At 36.8% G+C, this 13,584-nt stretch overlaps 1 protein-coding gene across 2 annotated transcripts; it reads right to left on the reverse strand.

The window, feature by feature from the left end:
* Positions 1 to 2,689: 2,689 nt before the first annotated feature.
* LOC145814036 (ABC transporter I family member 6, chloroplastic-like) lies at positions 2,690 to 13,064 on the reverse strand. Of its 2 annotated transcripts, XM_082910551.1 has the most exons (7): positions 12,682 to 13,062; positions 11,732 to 11,782; positions 11,102 to 11,323; positions 4,928 to 5,050; positions 3,961 to 4,137; positions 3,173 to 3,271; positions 2,690 to 3,050 (listed from the first exon to the last, which is right to left on the reverse strand). In XM_082910551.1, the coding sequence occupies exons 1-6, from the start codon at positions 12,991 to 12,993 to the stop codon at positions 3,185 to 3,187; spliced, it is 972 nt and encodes a 323-aa protein (XP_082766677.1). In that variant the 5' UTR covers positions 12,994 to 13,062; the 3' UTR covers positions 2,690 to 3,050; positions 3,173 to 3,184. The 2 variants fall into 2 exon arrangements, with proteins under 2 accessions (XP_082766677.1, XP_082766678.1); XM_082910552.1 differs by lacking the exon at positions 4,928 to 5,050 and having other exon boundaries at positions 12,682 to 13,064.
* Positions 13,065 to 13,584: the final 520 nt, after the last annotated feature.

Raw genomic sequence — 13,584 nt, forward strand, 5'->3', positions numbered from 1 at the left:
GAATAGCGTTTTGAAACGTACCAGTTTGTAGGACAAATCTGATTTCGCGTAGCAGGTGTGCTTCATTGTTTAATTATGAGAACACGATTCAGCTTTCACCAGTGGCAACAATGGACAGATTGCAACAATAGGAGCTAGGATTGAAGTTTGGCAAATGAATAGTGAAGGTGGCTTTTCGATTGCGTTGGAATTATATGCACAAGTTGAAAAGGCAGGCCTTTTTGAATTTTTGGGGTAGTATGTGACGGTTGTCACAGAGGGTGGGGGCAATCGCCATATGCCACGTGTCTCGGTCAGAACACGACGGTAGAAATGTGGAAAGACGAATTGCACGACCAGAGCAGATTTTGGTAGCTGAGCGAGCCCTAGCTTGGTTGGTATGAATACTGTAGCATGGCCAGAGGACAAATAATCCCAATCATGCTGGGTAGATGGAATTAAGGGGCAATTAAGAGGGTAATTTACGTGTAAATTGGGCCAAGCTAAGTTCGTCTGTTGAAATTAAACCGAGTTAGGTAGAATCTCCTCTGGTTGTTGGGCTGCGTTGTGGGCTGAGATAAGAAATTAAGTTCGGTCTTAAGCTGAGGGGAAATTGGGCCAAAGCCTGGACTTAGTTGATTGGATGTGGTATGGGAGCAGGCCGTAGTATCACCAATACAGAGAGCCGAACTGAATTCAGCTCGATAGAGCGTCATCTTGGTTTTGTCTAGCTCAGGATAGGGCCATGTTAGCTCAGTTGACCGTATTATTAGCTGAGGTAAGGGATTTGAGCCATCTCACTTGGCTTGCAGTGACGAGGGTATTCTAAGGATAAGCATTATCCTCGGGAGTGTGATTTCTAAGAGGACTCTTATAAGGAGAGGTGGAATCCTATTAGGATTGTGCCAGTCAGAATCTATAAAACCTCGTAACAGGACCTATGTACAGGTATCACAATTCTTATTCTTAAATATACAGAGTTTTTGTGTCTATTGTCTATTTGTTGACTTAGACATCAGAGAGGTTTTCGACACACATCCACCGGCCAGTTCACGTTTGTGTTTTCAGGTAGTAAAGCGATAACGTTTGGAGGAGTGCAAACTTGATCAACAGGATTATACGAGAAGATTATTTCGTGCTCGTACATTTAGAAATATCTGTTTGGCAATCGGTGGAGAATTGCATTGCTTGTTGTAGAATGGCTATGGAATTAGGCGAATTGAACTCTTATGTGTTTATAATGTTGTTGAATTGTATGTAAATGAAAGTGATTTGATTATGTTGTGTATGTGATGAAAGTTCTATATTGAAGTTCGAAGTTCCTTCCGGTTAGCACCTGATAAGTGGTTTGTGTTTCGAATGAGAGGTACAGATTTCTTTCCAGTTAGTGTCTAGTAAAGTGAGATGTGCTTTGAATGATGGGTCCCAAGTTCCCTCCAGCTAGGGCCTGGTAAAGTGATTTGTGCTTCGAATGATGGGTTACAAGTTCCCTCTACCTAGCACCTAGTAAAGTGAATGGTTGTGACTTGACAAAGCCGAGTTTTTCTTACATTATGTTATTGTTTAGTTTATTTATATATACGTGTTGCGATTGAAGGGCACACCATTTGCCTTCCATGCCAGTGGCCAGTAAAACATGAGAATATGTGTTTATGTGACTTTGGATTTATATTGTGATGGGTGCACCATTTGTTTGCGCTTATGGCCATAAAATATGATAAATGTATTGAGAATATTGTGAATTATATCGTGATGGGTGCACCATTTGTATTTGTGCTAATGGCCATAAAATACGATAAATGTCTTGAGAAAATTGTGAATTAGAGTGCGTGTCATGGTGATTCTAGTAGAGTTGTTTATTTAACGTGTTGATTTGTTAAAAGTTACTTATAATTCAAATGATTGCATTATCCCATGTTGTTGCATAACCGCAGAGTTATTTTATTTGATTCATCTCATTGAATTGAAACATTTTGGAAATGATTTTCAAATGTCTGAAGTCATAGCGTTCTTAAAACCATTGTGAAACAAATGGAAAGCTAAGGTATTCCTTTATTTTTCTCCTATGGGAGTTGTTGAGCGTGAGCTTGGGGTTCATAGACTTCGTATATTAGTTTTGTTGACTTTCTAATTATTGTAGACTAATAACCTATTTGATGATGTAAATATTTCTCATATTTGTAATTATTCTATTATTGATTATAAAAAAAAGAAAAAAACAAAGAAAACAAGATATTGGTCCCAGCTAAAACTGAAGCAATCCGATTAGTGAAATACTATCACAAACCACATTATTCTCATTTACACTCCACTATTACAATGATTTTTCTCATTTCCTATTTATCGAATATTTTCCTTTTAAAATTATAATTTATGTATATCAATGTTATCCACCCCAAAAAAGTATATCATTGTTGTTTTGGACAAATTTCAGAACTAAGAGATACTGTTGAGAAAGCAATGGCAGCAACGTCGCTTGAAAAGGGAGGATGAGAAAGATGCTGAAAGAGAACATCCGGAGGTAGAAATAAGGCATCGCAAGAAAATTGACAAACTTGAAAAAGATCATTCATAGATTCTAATCCACGGATGAAAAGTTTCAGATTCTCCCCGCCCCAGTCCGATTCATTGAGGGTAAAACAGCCTCTATGTTCTCAGGTTTGGCTCAACAGTGGAGCAATATAGAAGATCTGTACATAGGATTAGGCAATGCTTAAGAACACATATCTCAAACTCATATCATATCACAACTAGATGAAGCCTTATCCACATTATTTGATGAACAATAATACCAATAGTCTTCTCATAACAAATGTTACTTGCCAAAACAAAATTATATGACCATAACATTGAAGGTGTGCAAGTACTTCCTTGTTAGGCCAAAACTGGATAAGCAGTGAGGACATTATACAACTCCAGGGTTTCCTTGTCAAAGCCAAAAGGATTCATCTTTCCTTAACGTGGGCTTATTTGATTATCAAAAAAACTTATATTAAAACACAAGCAACTCAGAACTGGGGTTTAAATGTCTTGCCTCCATTGTTCATTGAATCAATTGTTGATTTATGACCCTACAAATGATGAAAAAGAGAGGTTGCAAATTTTAAACTGAAAGATCTAATACGGTAAACCCAAGGCTTAACGATGACAGGAAACAAGAACAAATGTAAAACGAGAGAGTAACAATACTTACTGTCCTGCAGTTTTATGTGGTAGACATTGCTTTATATCCTTCTTTCTCAACACGTTTTGCTACCGACACATCTCCTGTTTCCACAATTCTTCCATTCTCCTACAAGAAAATGATTATTTCTGAATCAAACCAAAAGAATGAAGATGCAATTAAAAAACTTACCTAAAGTTTCCACAATTCCCTATTAAAGTGTAGATGATGGAATTTGATTGACGACAATACAAATTATATGCTTCGAAGGCGGAATATATCAAGAGTTCAGTTCAAAAGATGGTAAAAACATGACAAGAAAGAACGATCAGTTAGCCACTAAACATTAAGGACAAACCACATATAGACTTATTCAAAAGCATACCTTCCAAATTCAAAAGTCTTGACATAGTTAATTAAAACCCAAAAAAATACACCAACAGATCTGACAGTTTGCAAAATCACAAAGCTGGCACTGGCAGTTGATTTAACAAATTTTTTTTTTCCCCCCCTTTGGAATTGAGATATGGGTTCAAGCACATCCTAACAATTATTATAACCTATGAGATGTATCCAGTGCATGCTTTGAAGGTTCACTGTAATAAAATAACCCCATTTTGTCATCCATGAAAACTAATCACAAATCCATCATCCAAAATAGAGGCATAACAACACTGAATACACTAACACAAAAATGGCATGGCCTCTTAAATGGAATTTAAATGTAATAGCTAATTTCTCCTAATAAATGCAATAGTGAATTAGATAGTTGATTTCGATTCTACCCTTTTCTATTGTGGTATTAACAACTTGCTCACCATAATATGAACATAATTGGGCTTAATGAATTCCAAAAGGCGATGATAGTGAGTGATCATCAAGACAGAATTCTTGGGAGTCAAAAGCCCATTGACTGCTTTAGCTACATCTTGAAGTGCATCAACATCTAGCCCAGAATCAATTTCATCTAACATAGCCAATTCAGCACCTAGAACCTGCAATACATACTAGCAAAGTCACATAAAGGGCAAATTTTGAAATACTTGCATTTAGTGTCACATTTACTTAGCAATTTAAGTCCACAAACACCACAATGGCAGAGCGTATGTAGTACCGATATACACCGAGACAGAGAGAGAAAAGCAAGGAAAAGAAAGAAAAAGAAGAAACTTAAATTTAATTATGCAGTGGAAACATTAAGCTAGTGTACTTGACCCAGTTCTGCTTATATGGTGTTGAGTAAGAGAATAATGCTATTGGAGCAAAATAAATTGTTTAGGGAAAAAAAAAGGGTAAGTAAGTGCTTCACCTATGGACCCTTACAAAATAATACTAAGAAAGGCTATCTTGGAATTCCATTTTCTTCAATCTGAATTCAGAAGCTGCTGCTTCAATGTATCAATTAGACACTAGACAGTGCCTAATCCTAACTAACTTACATCAGCAAAAGAAATTCTATTCAAGCCATTTCAACCACCAGTCCATAGTTGTTTTAAGTAAAGCAAGAATTCCCACATTATCTTACCATCATCTGATCAAGATGAAACCTGTGCCAGGTTATAGGTAAGAAAACACAACTAAATTATTCTTACGTGAATCATGTAATCTTGGTTATGCATTGACAGTCCAATTCAGACAAGGGAACCCATTTGCAGCACTTACAAATCCATTATCACATTCCAATAGCACAGTAAATTAGTGGAAAACCAAAAAAAAGGAAAAGAACACTACTTTTTTAGGTCAGTAACACACAAGGAACCAAATACAGGTAAAATAAATTAATACCGCAAGTTGTAAAATCTCATTGCGTTTCCTTTCACCACCGCTAAATCCTTCGTTAACATTTCTATTTAAGAAATCTACTTTCATATTTACAAGATTAAGCTTGGGAGAGATGAAGCCATAGAACTGCAAGGAAAAAACTTTATCAGCGAATTAACTAAATGAAGCCCAACAGCAAGGAGAATATGTAAATTAATGAAACAAATGAAGCCCTCAGCTTTAGCCCAATTTCTATATGCAAGAGATTTCATGTGATAATGAAGAATACATAGTATGTACTCTAATAAATTGTAGGGGTTCACATTGATTGAATCATATAATTGAGAGAAAAGGAACAAATATTCACAAATGTAACATAGCTGTCATGGCTCCTTTCAGAATTAGTAATAGAGACACAGTAGGAAGACAATAAAAATAAAAATAAAAAACCATCCAATCACACTCTACTACCATTAATGTATGTTCTAGAGCATGGCATAACAAAAAAGAAATGACTGCAACATAGTTCGGAGCCTTTGTCTCACATATTCTTGATCAAGTAACTGAGTTCAAGATCAAACATTTTAATGGACGAGAAAAAGTACAGAAAGAACTGCATATTATCATATCATATGACGTTATAGCATGTCCAAAGAAGGTATATTCGCACAATAAAGCTACAAAAACAATTTTATTGTATGAAAGATTTGTCAATGCATTATTTCAAGTTCAATACTCCATTATTTTAAGGCATGCGTACACATGTAACAGAATATATCATCCTGTGTAACAAAAAATGAGAAAAACGAAAGAGATTTTTTATTTTTTATTTTTTCTAACAATTATTTAGAAATTAAAGGCATTTCTTTTTAATAGAGAAATGGGAAAAGAAGGTGCTCAACAGTCCAAGTTCAGGCGGAGACTTGAGCCAAGATGTGGTACAAGTTCCATAAATTACCAACGTTCTTGGCCCGACAAATAAAAGCCAAACATATTCTTAGCATTAGCATTAGCATGAGCGTCATGCTTCTAGATCCAGTGAAACATCACGATAAGTATGGTGTGAAGGAGGAACTTTGAATTTGTTCTTCATGGGAGGCGTCTAGCTCCAACTCTCCCACAGGCCACTTCAATCCTTCATAAGCAATAGTGAAATGCTCTTCTTGTCATGTTTTTGGCCATAGTGAGCTTAAATGTAAGAAAAATTCTTGTGCTAATGACAAGGCCGTGAAAGCTGAATGGGTTGTACAGCAAGACAAAGGTAAAAATGTTGTCAGTCACCCTGCATCTTCTGGCTCCCATATTACATAACAATAGTACTGCTGGAGTTAGCAATATGTTTTCCATCTTGGAAAATGTAGCAGAGGAGTCTGATCAACTACCCAAGGTACATATTGCCAACGACAACAAAGGTGGCCTCTTCTGAGGGCAGTACTGTGAATGTGGAATGTTCTAGTCCTCTGATGGATAAGGCCCAGGTAGAAGAGGTTGTTCCAACTATTAATGAGGTTCTGATAAAAGCTGTTCATCTGTTCAGGAAGGTTCTAAGTCAGGGCAGAGCTGTTTTCCAGATCAGTGTATGCAAAATGATAAGATTCTTTCTCTACATTCTTTCCCTATTGATGTATGTGTGGAGGGTGATAGTCATAGTCATAGTCCTAGTGGGAAGTCTTCCAACCCTCTGGTGTTGGAACAAGTTAAAGCTAAGCCTCGGGGGAGGAAACCTAAGGGTAAAGCGGGTGGAGTTTGTTCTCATAAATGAAGTTAGGAGTACGGAATATTAGGGGACCTAATGGTCCCTTCTTACCTTCTAAATGGTCCTTTCTTCATAATTTTGAGAATCAGGGTGTTGCTAGAATTTTTTTGTTATGGAACTCTCTAACCTTGAGGGTCTTGCCTGTTGGTATTTCTCCTCAATCTATTACAGTATTAGCACAAATGAGTTCTTGTCAAGAGTCCTTTTATGTTTCCGTTGTTTATGGTTCTAATAGTCCTACTGTTAGGAGGAGCTCATGGTCTGATTTGACGAATCTCAAATATATGGTGGATGATAAGCCCTGGATTATTTTAGGTGATTTCAATGTTGTTGGACATTTTTCTCAAAGGATGGATGGTATTGTTGGGATCCAAGTCCAGTTGGTGATTTTAACTATTGTCTCAATGATATTGATGCTACTGAAATTGCTACCAAAGGTGCCTGGTTTACATGGTCTAGTAAGCAGGATGGTATGGGAAGCACGAAAAGCAGGCTGGATAGGTTCTGCATTAATCCGAAATGGCTGGAGTTGTTTCCAAATTCTGAAGCTGTGGCCCTTCATCCTGGTATTTCTTCTGATCATTGTCTGCTTGTTGTGTCCATTTCTAAAGACCATGTCATGAGGAAATCTTCAAATCCTTTGATTTTTGGATGTTACATAAAACTTTTATTGGTTTATTAACTCAGTCCTGGCTGCTTCCTACTAGTGGTTCCCCCATGCAGGTTTTGCAATTCAAATTGAAAAGGCTAAAACCCATCTTGAGGAAGCTTAATCGTGCTCATTTTTCTGATATCTCTAAGAGAGTAGCAGAAGCAAAAGCTAATCTTGAGCAATTTCAGAGTCAGAATACAGATATTATTCTCAATGATAACCTAACGAAGGTTGGATCTGAGTTACTCTCTAAGTATGCAGAACTAAGCCTTGCTGAGGAGTCTTTTAAAAGGAAAAAATCTAGAGTGCAATGGCTCAAGTTGGGTGACCAAAATACTAGTTACTTTCATAAAAAGTTATGCACCAACAAGTTAGTTCAGAGTAGGGATGGGGTTTTATCGGAAGACCATGATTCTATCAAAAAGATTATTGATTTCTATGAGCAGTTGTTGGGTTCACCTTTTTCCAGTAGATACACAGATTTAGATGCTTTCCAAAGTCTGGGTTTACCCAAAGTACAGCACTGTTCCAGAACTGATCTCATTAAGGCTGTCACTGATGATAAAATTAAGACTGCTATGTTCAGCATTAGGGAGGGAAAGCTCCAGTTCCAGATGGGTATAATGCAAGGTTTTGCCAAGCTAATTGGTATATTGCGGGGTCTGATGTAGAGACTGCTGTGAAGTCAATTTTTCATACTGGTTCAATGCATAAAGCATGGAATAGCACTGCTATATCTTTGGTTCCCAAAGTAAAGTCCCCCATCACTGTCAAAGATTTTAGACCAATCTCTTGTTACAATATTACTTTATAAGTGAATTGCAAAAATAATATCCAGCAGATTGCAAAAAGTGATGCCTGTTCTAATCAATTCATCCCAATCAGCTTCATTAAGGGAAGGTACATTACATAGTGGATAATGTTCTTATGATGCAAAAGCTAGCTAGAGGTTTTCATAAAAGTAAGGGGCCTGGTAGATGTATGTTGAAGATTGACCTTATGAATGCTTATGACTCAGTTGCATGGGACTTTCTTCTTGATACAATGGTTGCTATGGATTTTCCCCAAAAGTTTGTTAATTGGGTTAAAGAATGCATCTCTTCTGTCATGTACACAGTAGTGATTAATGGGGAGCTTGTTGATTACTTTCCAGCTAAGAAGGGGATTAGACAGGGTGACCCTATGTCTCCTTATCTATTCTTACTTGTCATGGAAAGTTTTCATTGTCTCCTTCATAATAGAGCTGCTGTTGGTAATTTTATTATTATCCTAGGTGTAAAGAATTGGGCATTCTGCACCTTGCTTTTGCAGATGAATGGTTCCTATTTAGTGGAGCTGACAGGTATTCATTGCAGTTGATTCAGAAAATGTTGCATGAATTTCATAAGATGTCCGGCATCCAACCAAATTTGCAAAAGAGCTCTATGTTTATCAGTGGGGTGGATGATCAATTTAAGGTTGAATTGCTAGAATTGATGTGAATTCCAGAAGGGCACTTTCCAGTAAAGATTTAGGTGTACCTTGACATCTTCCAAACTTCAAGTTCAAGATTGTTTTCCTTTGAAGGACAGAATGTTGAATCAGATACATAGTTGGCATACAAGGTTACTCTCTTTTGGTGGTAGAGTCCAATTAATTCAATCAGGGCTCTTTGGGATTCAGGCGTATTGGTCCACCATTTTCATTCTTCCTAAGAAAATTATTAAAGATATTGAGAGTGCAACGAAGAATTTCCTGTGGTCTGGTTCAGATATTAGTAAATCAGCCCCTAAAGTCAGCTGGGCTGCTCTTTGTTGCCTAAAGGAAGAAGGAGGCCTTGGTCTTAAATCTGTGTTGCAGTGGAATAGAACTGCAATCCTTAAACAGTTATGGGCCCTGTGTATGAAGGCAGATGTGTTACGGATTAAGTGGATTCACGCTAATATTATCAAAGACCAGAGTTTGTGGCACATGAAGACTCCTATTGATAGTTCTTGGACAGTGAGGAAGATGTTTAAATTAAGAGACATTGTCAGGTCTTATATCAAATCTGTTATAGGGAATGGCAAGAACCTACGAAGCACGGGTGCGGGTACGAATATAGGTATGATACGGCAAATTCTTAAAAAAAATAGGGTACAAGTACAGCTAGGGTACGTCAATTTTTTTTTTAATTTTTTAATATATATTTTTAATTCATAGCTAAACATCCAACATACAAATCAAAATTTCAATATCAAAATTAAAAGCGAACAGCTTGTTTAAAAAGTTATATAATTTTTTCTTTTTCTTTTTTGATTGTCTAAAACAGGATGCAAATGAGAGCAAAACCATGACTCATGGGTAAAGGGTGTTGGAAATAAATTACTTGATATTTTCAAAATTGAAAGAAGAATAATAAAGGCTACAACAAATTCTAATAGCTGCAAAAGAAAAAAAAAGAAGGAAAAAAAAAAAATCACCTCACCGTACCGGTGCAGTACCCACGACGTACCCATACCGTACCCGACATGTATTCGGCGTAATTGCACCTAGTAAGTACCTAGTACTCGTATGCCACTATTTTTGAAGTGCCCGTGCTTCCTAGGCAAGAACACATATCTCTAGCATGATACCTTGCACCCACTTGGGCCTCTTTATCACAGATTTGGCAGCAACCATGGCCATAATCTAATTAGAAATATGCATACAAAAGTGAGTAGCATGATTAGCAATGAAGGTTGGAATTGGCCTAGAAGGCTTAATGGTGTCATGGCAGGGATTGTTAATCAAATTCCTGCTAATGAGATGCTTGATTGTAGCAAAGATGATCATCTAAGATGGACACCTAGCTCTGATGGTATTTTTTTCTATAAGATCAGCTTGGCATACTGTTAGAACTCATCATCCGGTGGTACACTGGTCTAAGGTTGTATGGTTTTCCTTAAATGTTCCCAACTGGTCATTTCTTTGCTGGTTGGCCATCCTTGGTGGAGTTGGGCCTTACTCAAAATATGACTTGTTCGCTTCGCAATTTTGCTAATGAAAATCATGAACATTTATTTTTTCAATGTAGCTATGCAAGTAGCCTTTGGAGGAGTGTCTTAAGCTTGAATGGTGTGCCTAATCTAAGTATGGATATGTATCAGATTATTTCCTGGGCAGTGCAAAATAGGAAAGGCAAGAGTTTTAAACACAAGCTGCTCAAGCTTTCTCTTTGTGCTGCTGTCTATCATATATGGCAGGAGAGAAATTTCAGATTGTTCCAAACCAAACCAAAGCCTGTAGTTGATCTTCTTAGCAACTTGATAGAGGACATTAGATGGAGAGTTGCTTCTTGGAATAACATTGAGAATAACCAGACCTCTAGGACTCTAATATGTGCTTGGGGTTTCTCCCCTAGAATCCTTCACGGAAATACTTCCTTATGATGTATTTGTTAGCTTTGGGAATGCCCTGGCTTTTTGTTGTTGTTTGTGTTTGTGCTTTAGAAAATTCTCACATTAAAAAAAAAAAAAAAAAAAAATCCTCCATGAGACATTTTTTGTTTCTTGTTTTTTTCTTCCTTTTCCTTTTCTATGAGTTTTGAGAGTTGCATCTTTGGATTGTTGTAACTTGTTTTATTTCCTTAATTTAGTGATTGTCGTTTTTTTCTTTCTTCTTTTCTTTTGTTTTTTTTTTTTTTTTTCATTTGCAACTCATTCTTTTGTTTCTCTAATAAATTATTTATGGTCTCCTATCAAAAGATAAAAGAGATGCATGTGAAAGAATGCAGGGTCTGACCAATCAATAATAAGATGAAGTTTTAAAGTAGCAGATAATTACTACAAACCTCAATTGGTCCAAGCTCTGGCAGACCAAGTTTTCTTCTTCGAGCATTGTAAGCCATATTCAGGAAGTCAATATTGCTCACACCAGGGATCTCAACTGGAGACTGGAAACTCATAAAAATTCCAGCAAGAGACCTTTCCTCTGGATCCATTTCAAGCACATTCTCACCTTTAAAAACAACACTGCCCCCCGTAACTTCATAATCCGGATGACCAACAAGGACCTACAACAATAATGTGCCACTAAGAGTTTTGGTCAAGAAAGTAAGAACTGACTAGCAAAGAAACTTATTCAGGCAATGAAAAGGACAATTGTCAAGAACTATACACCTGCTAATCAAAGAAACCATTACCTTCTAAAATGAGCATATATAGAGCAAATGCTCGTATATATCACATCCATCAAATTTTAATTTTAATTTTTTTTATAAAAATAAAAAATAAAAATCCTTTAAAGGGGGCATATCTACATATCTGAAAACAATTAAATGATGCATGTGGGATCTTTATTCTTACAAATAAACATGGAAGGTAAATTAAGAAAAATCAATTTGGTTCCATGGAATATGAACATCATTAAGTACATCTTTATTTGTTAAGTAATTTCATATGGCAGAATTGTAAGCACCAACCTTTGCAAAAGTGCTCTTCCCAGAACCGTTCTTCCCCATGATTGCATGTACCTATTAGAATTAAACAACTAACCAGTATTAGAGCTAACACATTACACTTACAGAAAATTAAACAAGGGATCACTAGATCAGTGGTTGGTTATATCAATCCATTAAAATGTCCATTCTAACATTTGATTCGCTAAAGAAATGGAAAACTTCACTTCGCCTGCTCAAGCTATCACACTTGTGTCACTTAACCCATAAACTATCAATTTGAACAATTACACCCTTAAACAATTACCCAAACAATCAACAGAGTCAAATATTTTTGACAAAATATCACCACACTTGCCGGCACATAAAAATATTTGTGAACGTGAAATGCTTAATATGATTGTATCCGAAGGCAGTACTTTCCTATAATTGGTTTGCACTGCATTTTATTGAATATATTTGCAAAAGAATTGATTGTGTTTGTTGTACAATACTCTCATATATTCACGTGTGTATTAACCTCACTAACTAATTGGGGGTCAAATGAACCAATGTCAACAGTTTAAGGGGATAATTGTTCAAATTGATAGTTAAGGAGGTAAAAGTGACACAAATATGACAGTTTGAAAGGACAAAAGTGAATTTTTACAACCAAAAAAAAAAAAAAAAAGAGAAGAAAAATGGTCATTCAATAAGAATGCCAGGAAATAACTATTCGATTCCATTCCACTTGGGTTCTAATGAAACAAACACTAGAACACCCATTAAGCACTATCACAAATTAAAGCATCACGATCACGACAAAAGTTTCAGATGAATTCAAAATTAACAAGTGTTGCAATCAATTGTTCAAATTGATACCAAATTTTCTACCAAGATATCAAATATGTTACATAACAAGTGTTGCAATCAAAAATTGAATTGATAATACATATATGTATATATTTTTTTAGCATATATAAGCAATTAGAGACCTCTCCTTCATAGATGACTAGGTCTACACCCTTGAGAATCGGTTGCTTAGATTCAGCAATCACGGCGGAGAGAGAATTAACCTCCAGGAGGAGCTTCGGAGAGTCGCCGCCGCGGTCTTCACCGGAAGTGGAAGGAGACTCGACGGCGAGACTAGCGTTCAGCGTCGGAGACAGGCGGCGGTTCTGCCCAAAACGGCGGCGGAGGGCAGGGACCGTAAAAAAGAGGGAATTGGAGGTCAATTTTTTGAACTGAAGAAGAGGGGGTGGTGGTGAAGGGGGAGCTGAACAAGAGCAATAATGGAGGAGAGCCATTGGGATATCTGGTTCTTCGTTCAAACCGAATCCAAGGTAAGGCAGTTGAAACAAGAAGAAGAAGAAGAAGAAGATCCTCTGGGTTTTGTCGTTATATTGAACTTGGGCTAAGGCCTTGGGCCTTTTATGCTTATTCCCTTATGGACTGGACTGGACTGCACTTGTTCAATTTTAATGGGGAAATTAGCCACAGGTCTCACGTGGAATATGTGGACACTATTTAATCTCATAATTTTTTAGGTACATCCAAAAGTCATTTTCTCCATCTCTCTGGTTTTTTCTTTCCTTTTTGCGTTTTCTTCTTTCTCTTTTTTTCTACATTTTTCTCTTATCGTCTTCGTCATAGACGATGGTGCAAGTGTTCATGTCTTTCTCCATTGATCGGGGTTCACTAATAACTGCCAACCATCGAAATCAACTCGTGATTTCACTCTCACCGACGGCGAAGATATATATTTCCAACGAAGAAGATGAGTGGATCTACTTAGATCTACATCAGATTTGGCTAGATCTAAACAAAAAATAGTTGTCGGAGTACAATCCTCTCTCTACATCTGCCTTTCTCCTTCGATCTCTTTTTTTTTTCTCTGC

This window comes from Camellia sinensis, unplaced genomic scaffold (assembly GCF_055761805.1).
Source record: "Camellia sinensis isolate YWXY unplaced genomic scaffold, ASM5576180v1 Unanchor1, whole genome shotgun sequence".
Lineage (NCBI taxonomy): Eukaryota > Viridiplantae > Streptophyta > Magnoliopsida > Ericales > Theaceae > Camellia > Camellia sinensis.

What these genes read in the sequence shown, in the direction of transcription:
- LOC145814036 (XM_082910551.1), bottom strand. Translation starts at nt 12,993, where the DNA reads ATGGCTCTCCTCCATTATTGCTCTTGTTCAGCTCCCCCTTCACCACCA. An exon ending in TAGTCATCTATGAAGGAGAG is followed by an intron (nt 11,783 to 12,681) that starts GTCTCTAATTGC and finishes TAATTCTAATAG; the next exon opens with GTACATGCAATCATGGGGAA. An exon ending in CCAATTATGTTCATATTATG is followed by an intron (nt 3,272 to 3,960) that starts GTGAGCAAGTTG and finishes ATTTTCTTGTAG; the next exon opens with GAGAATGGAAGAATTGTGGA.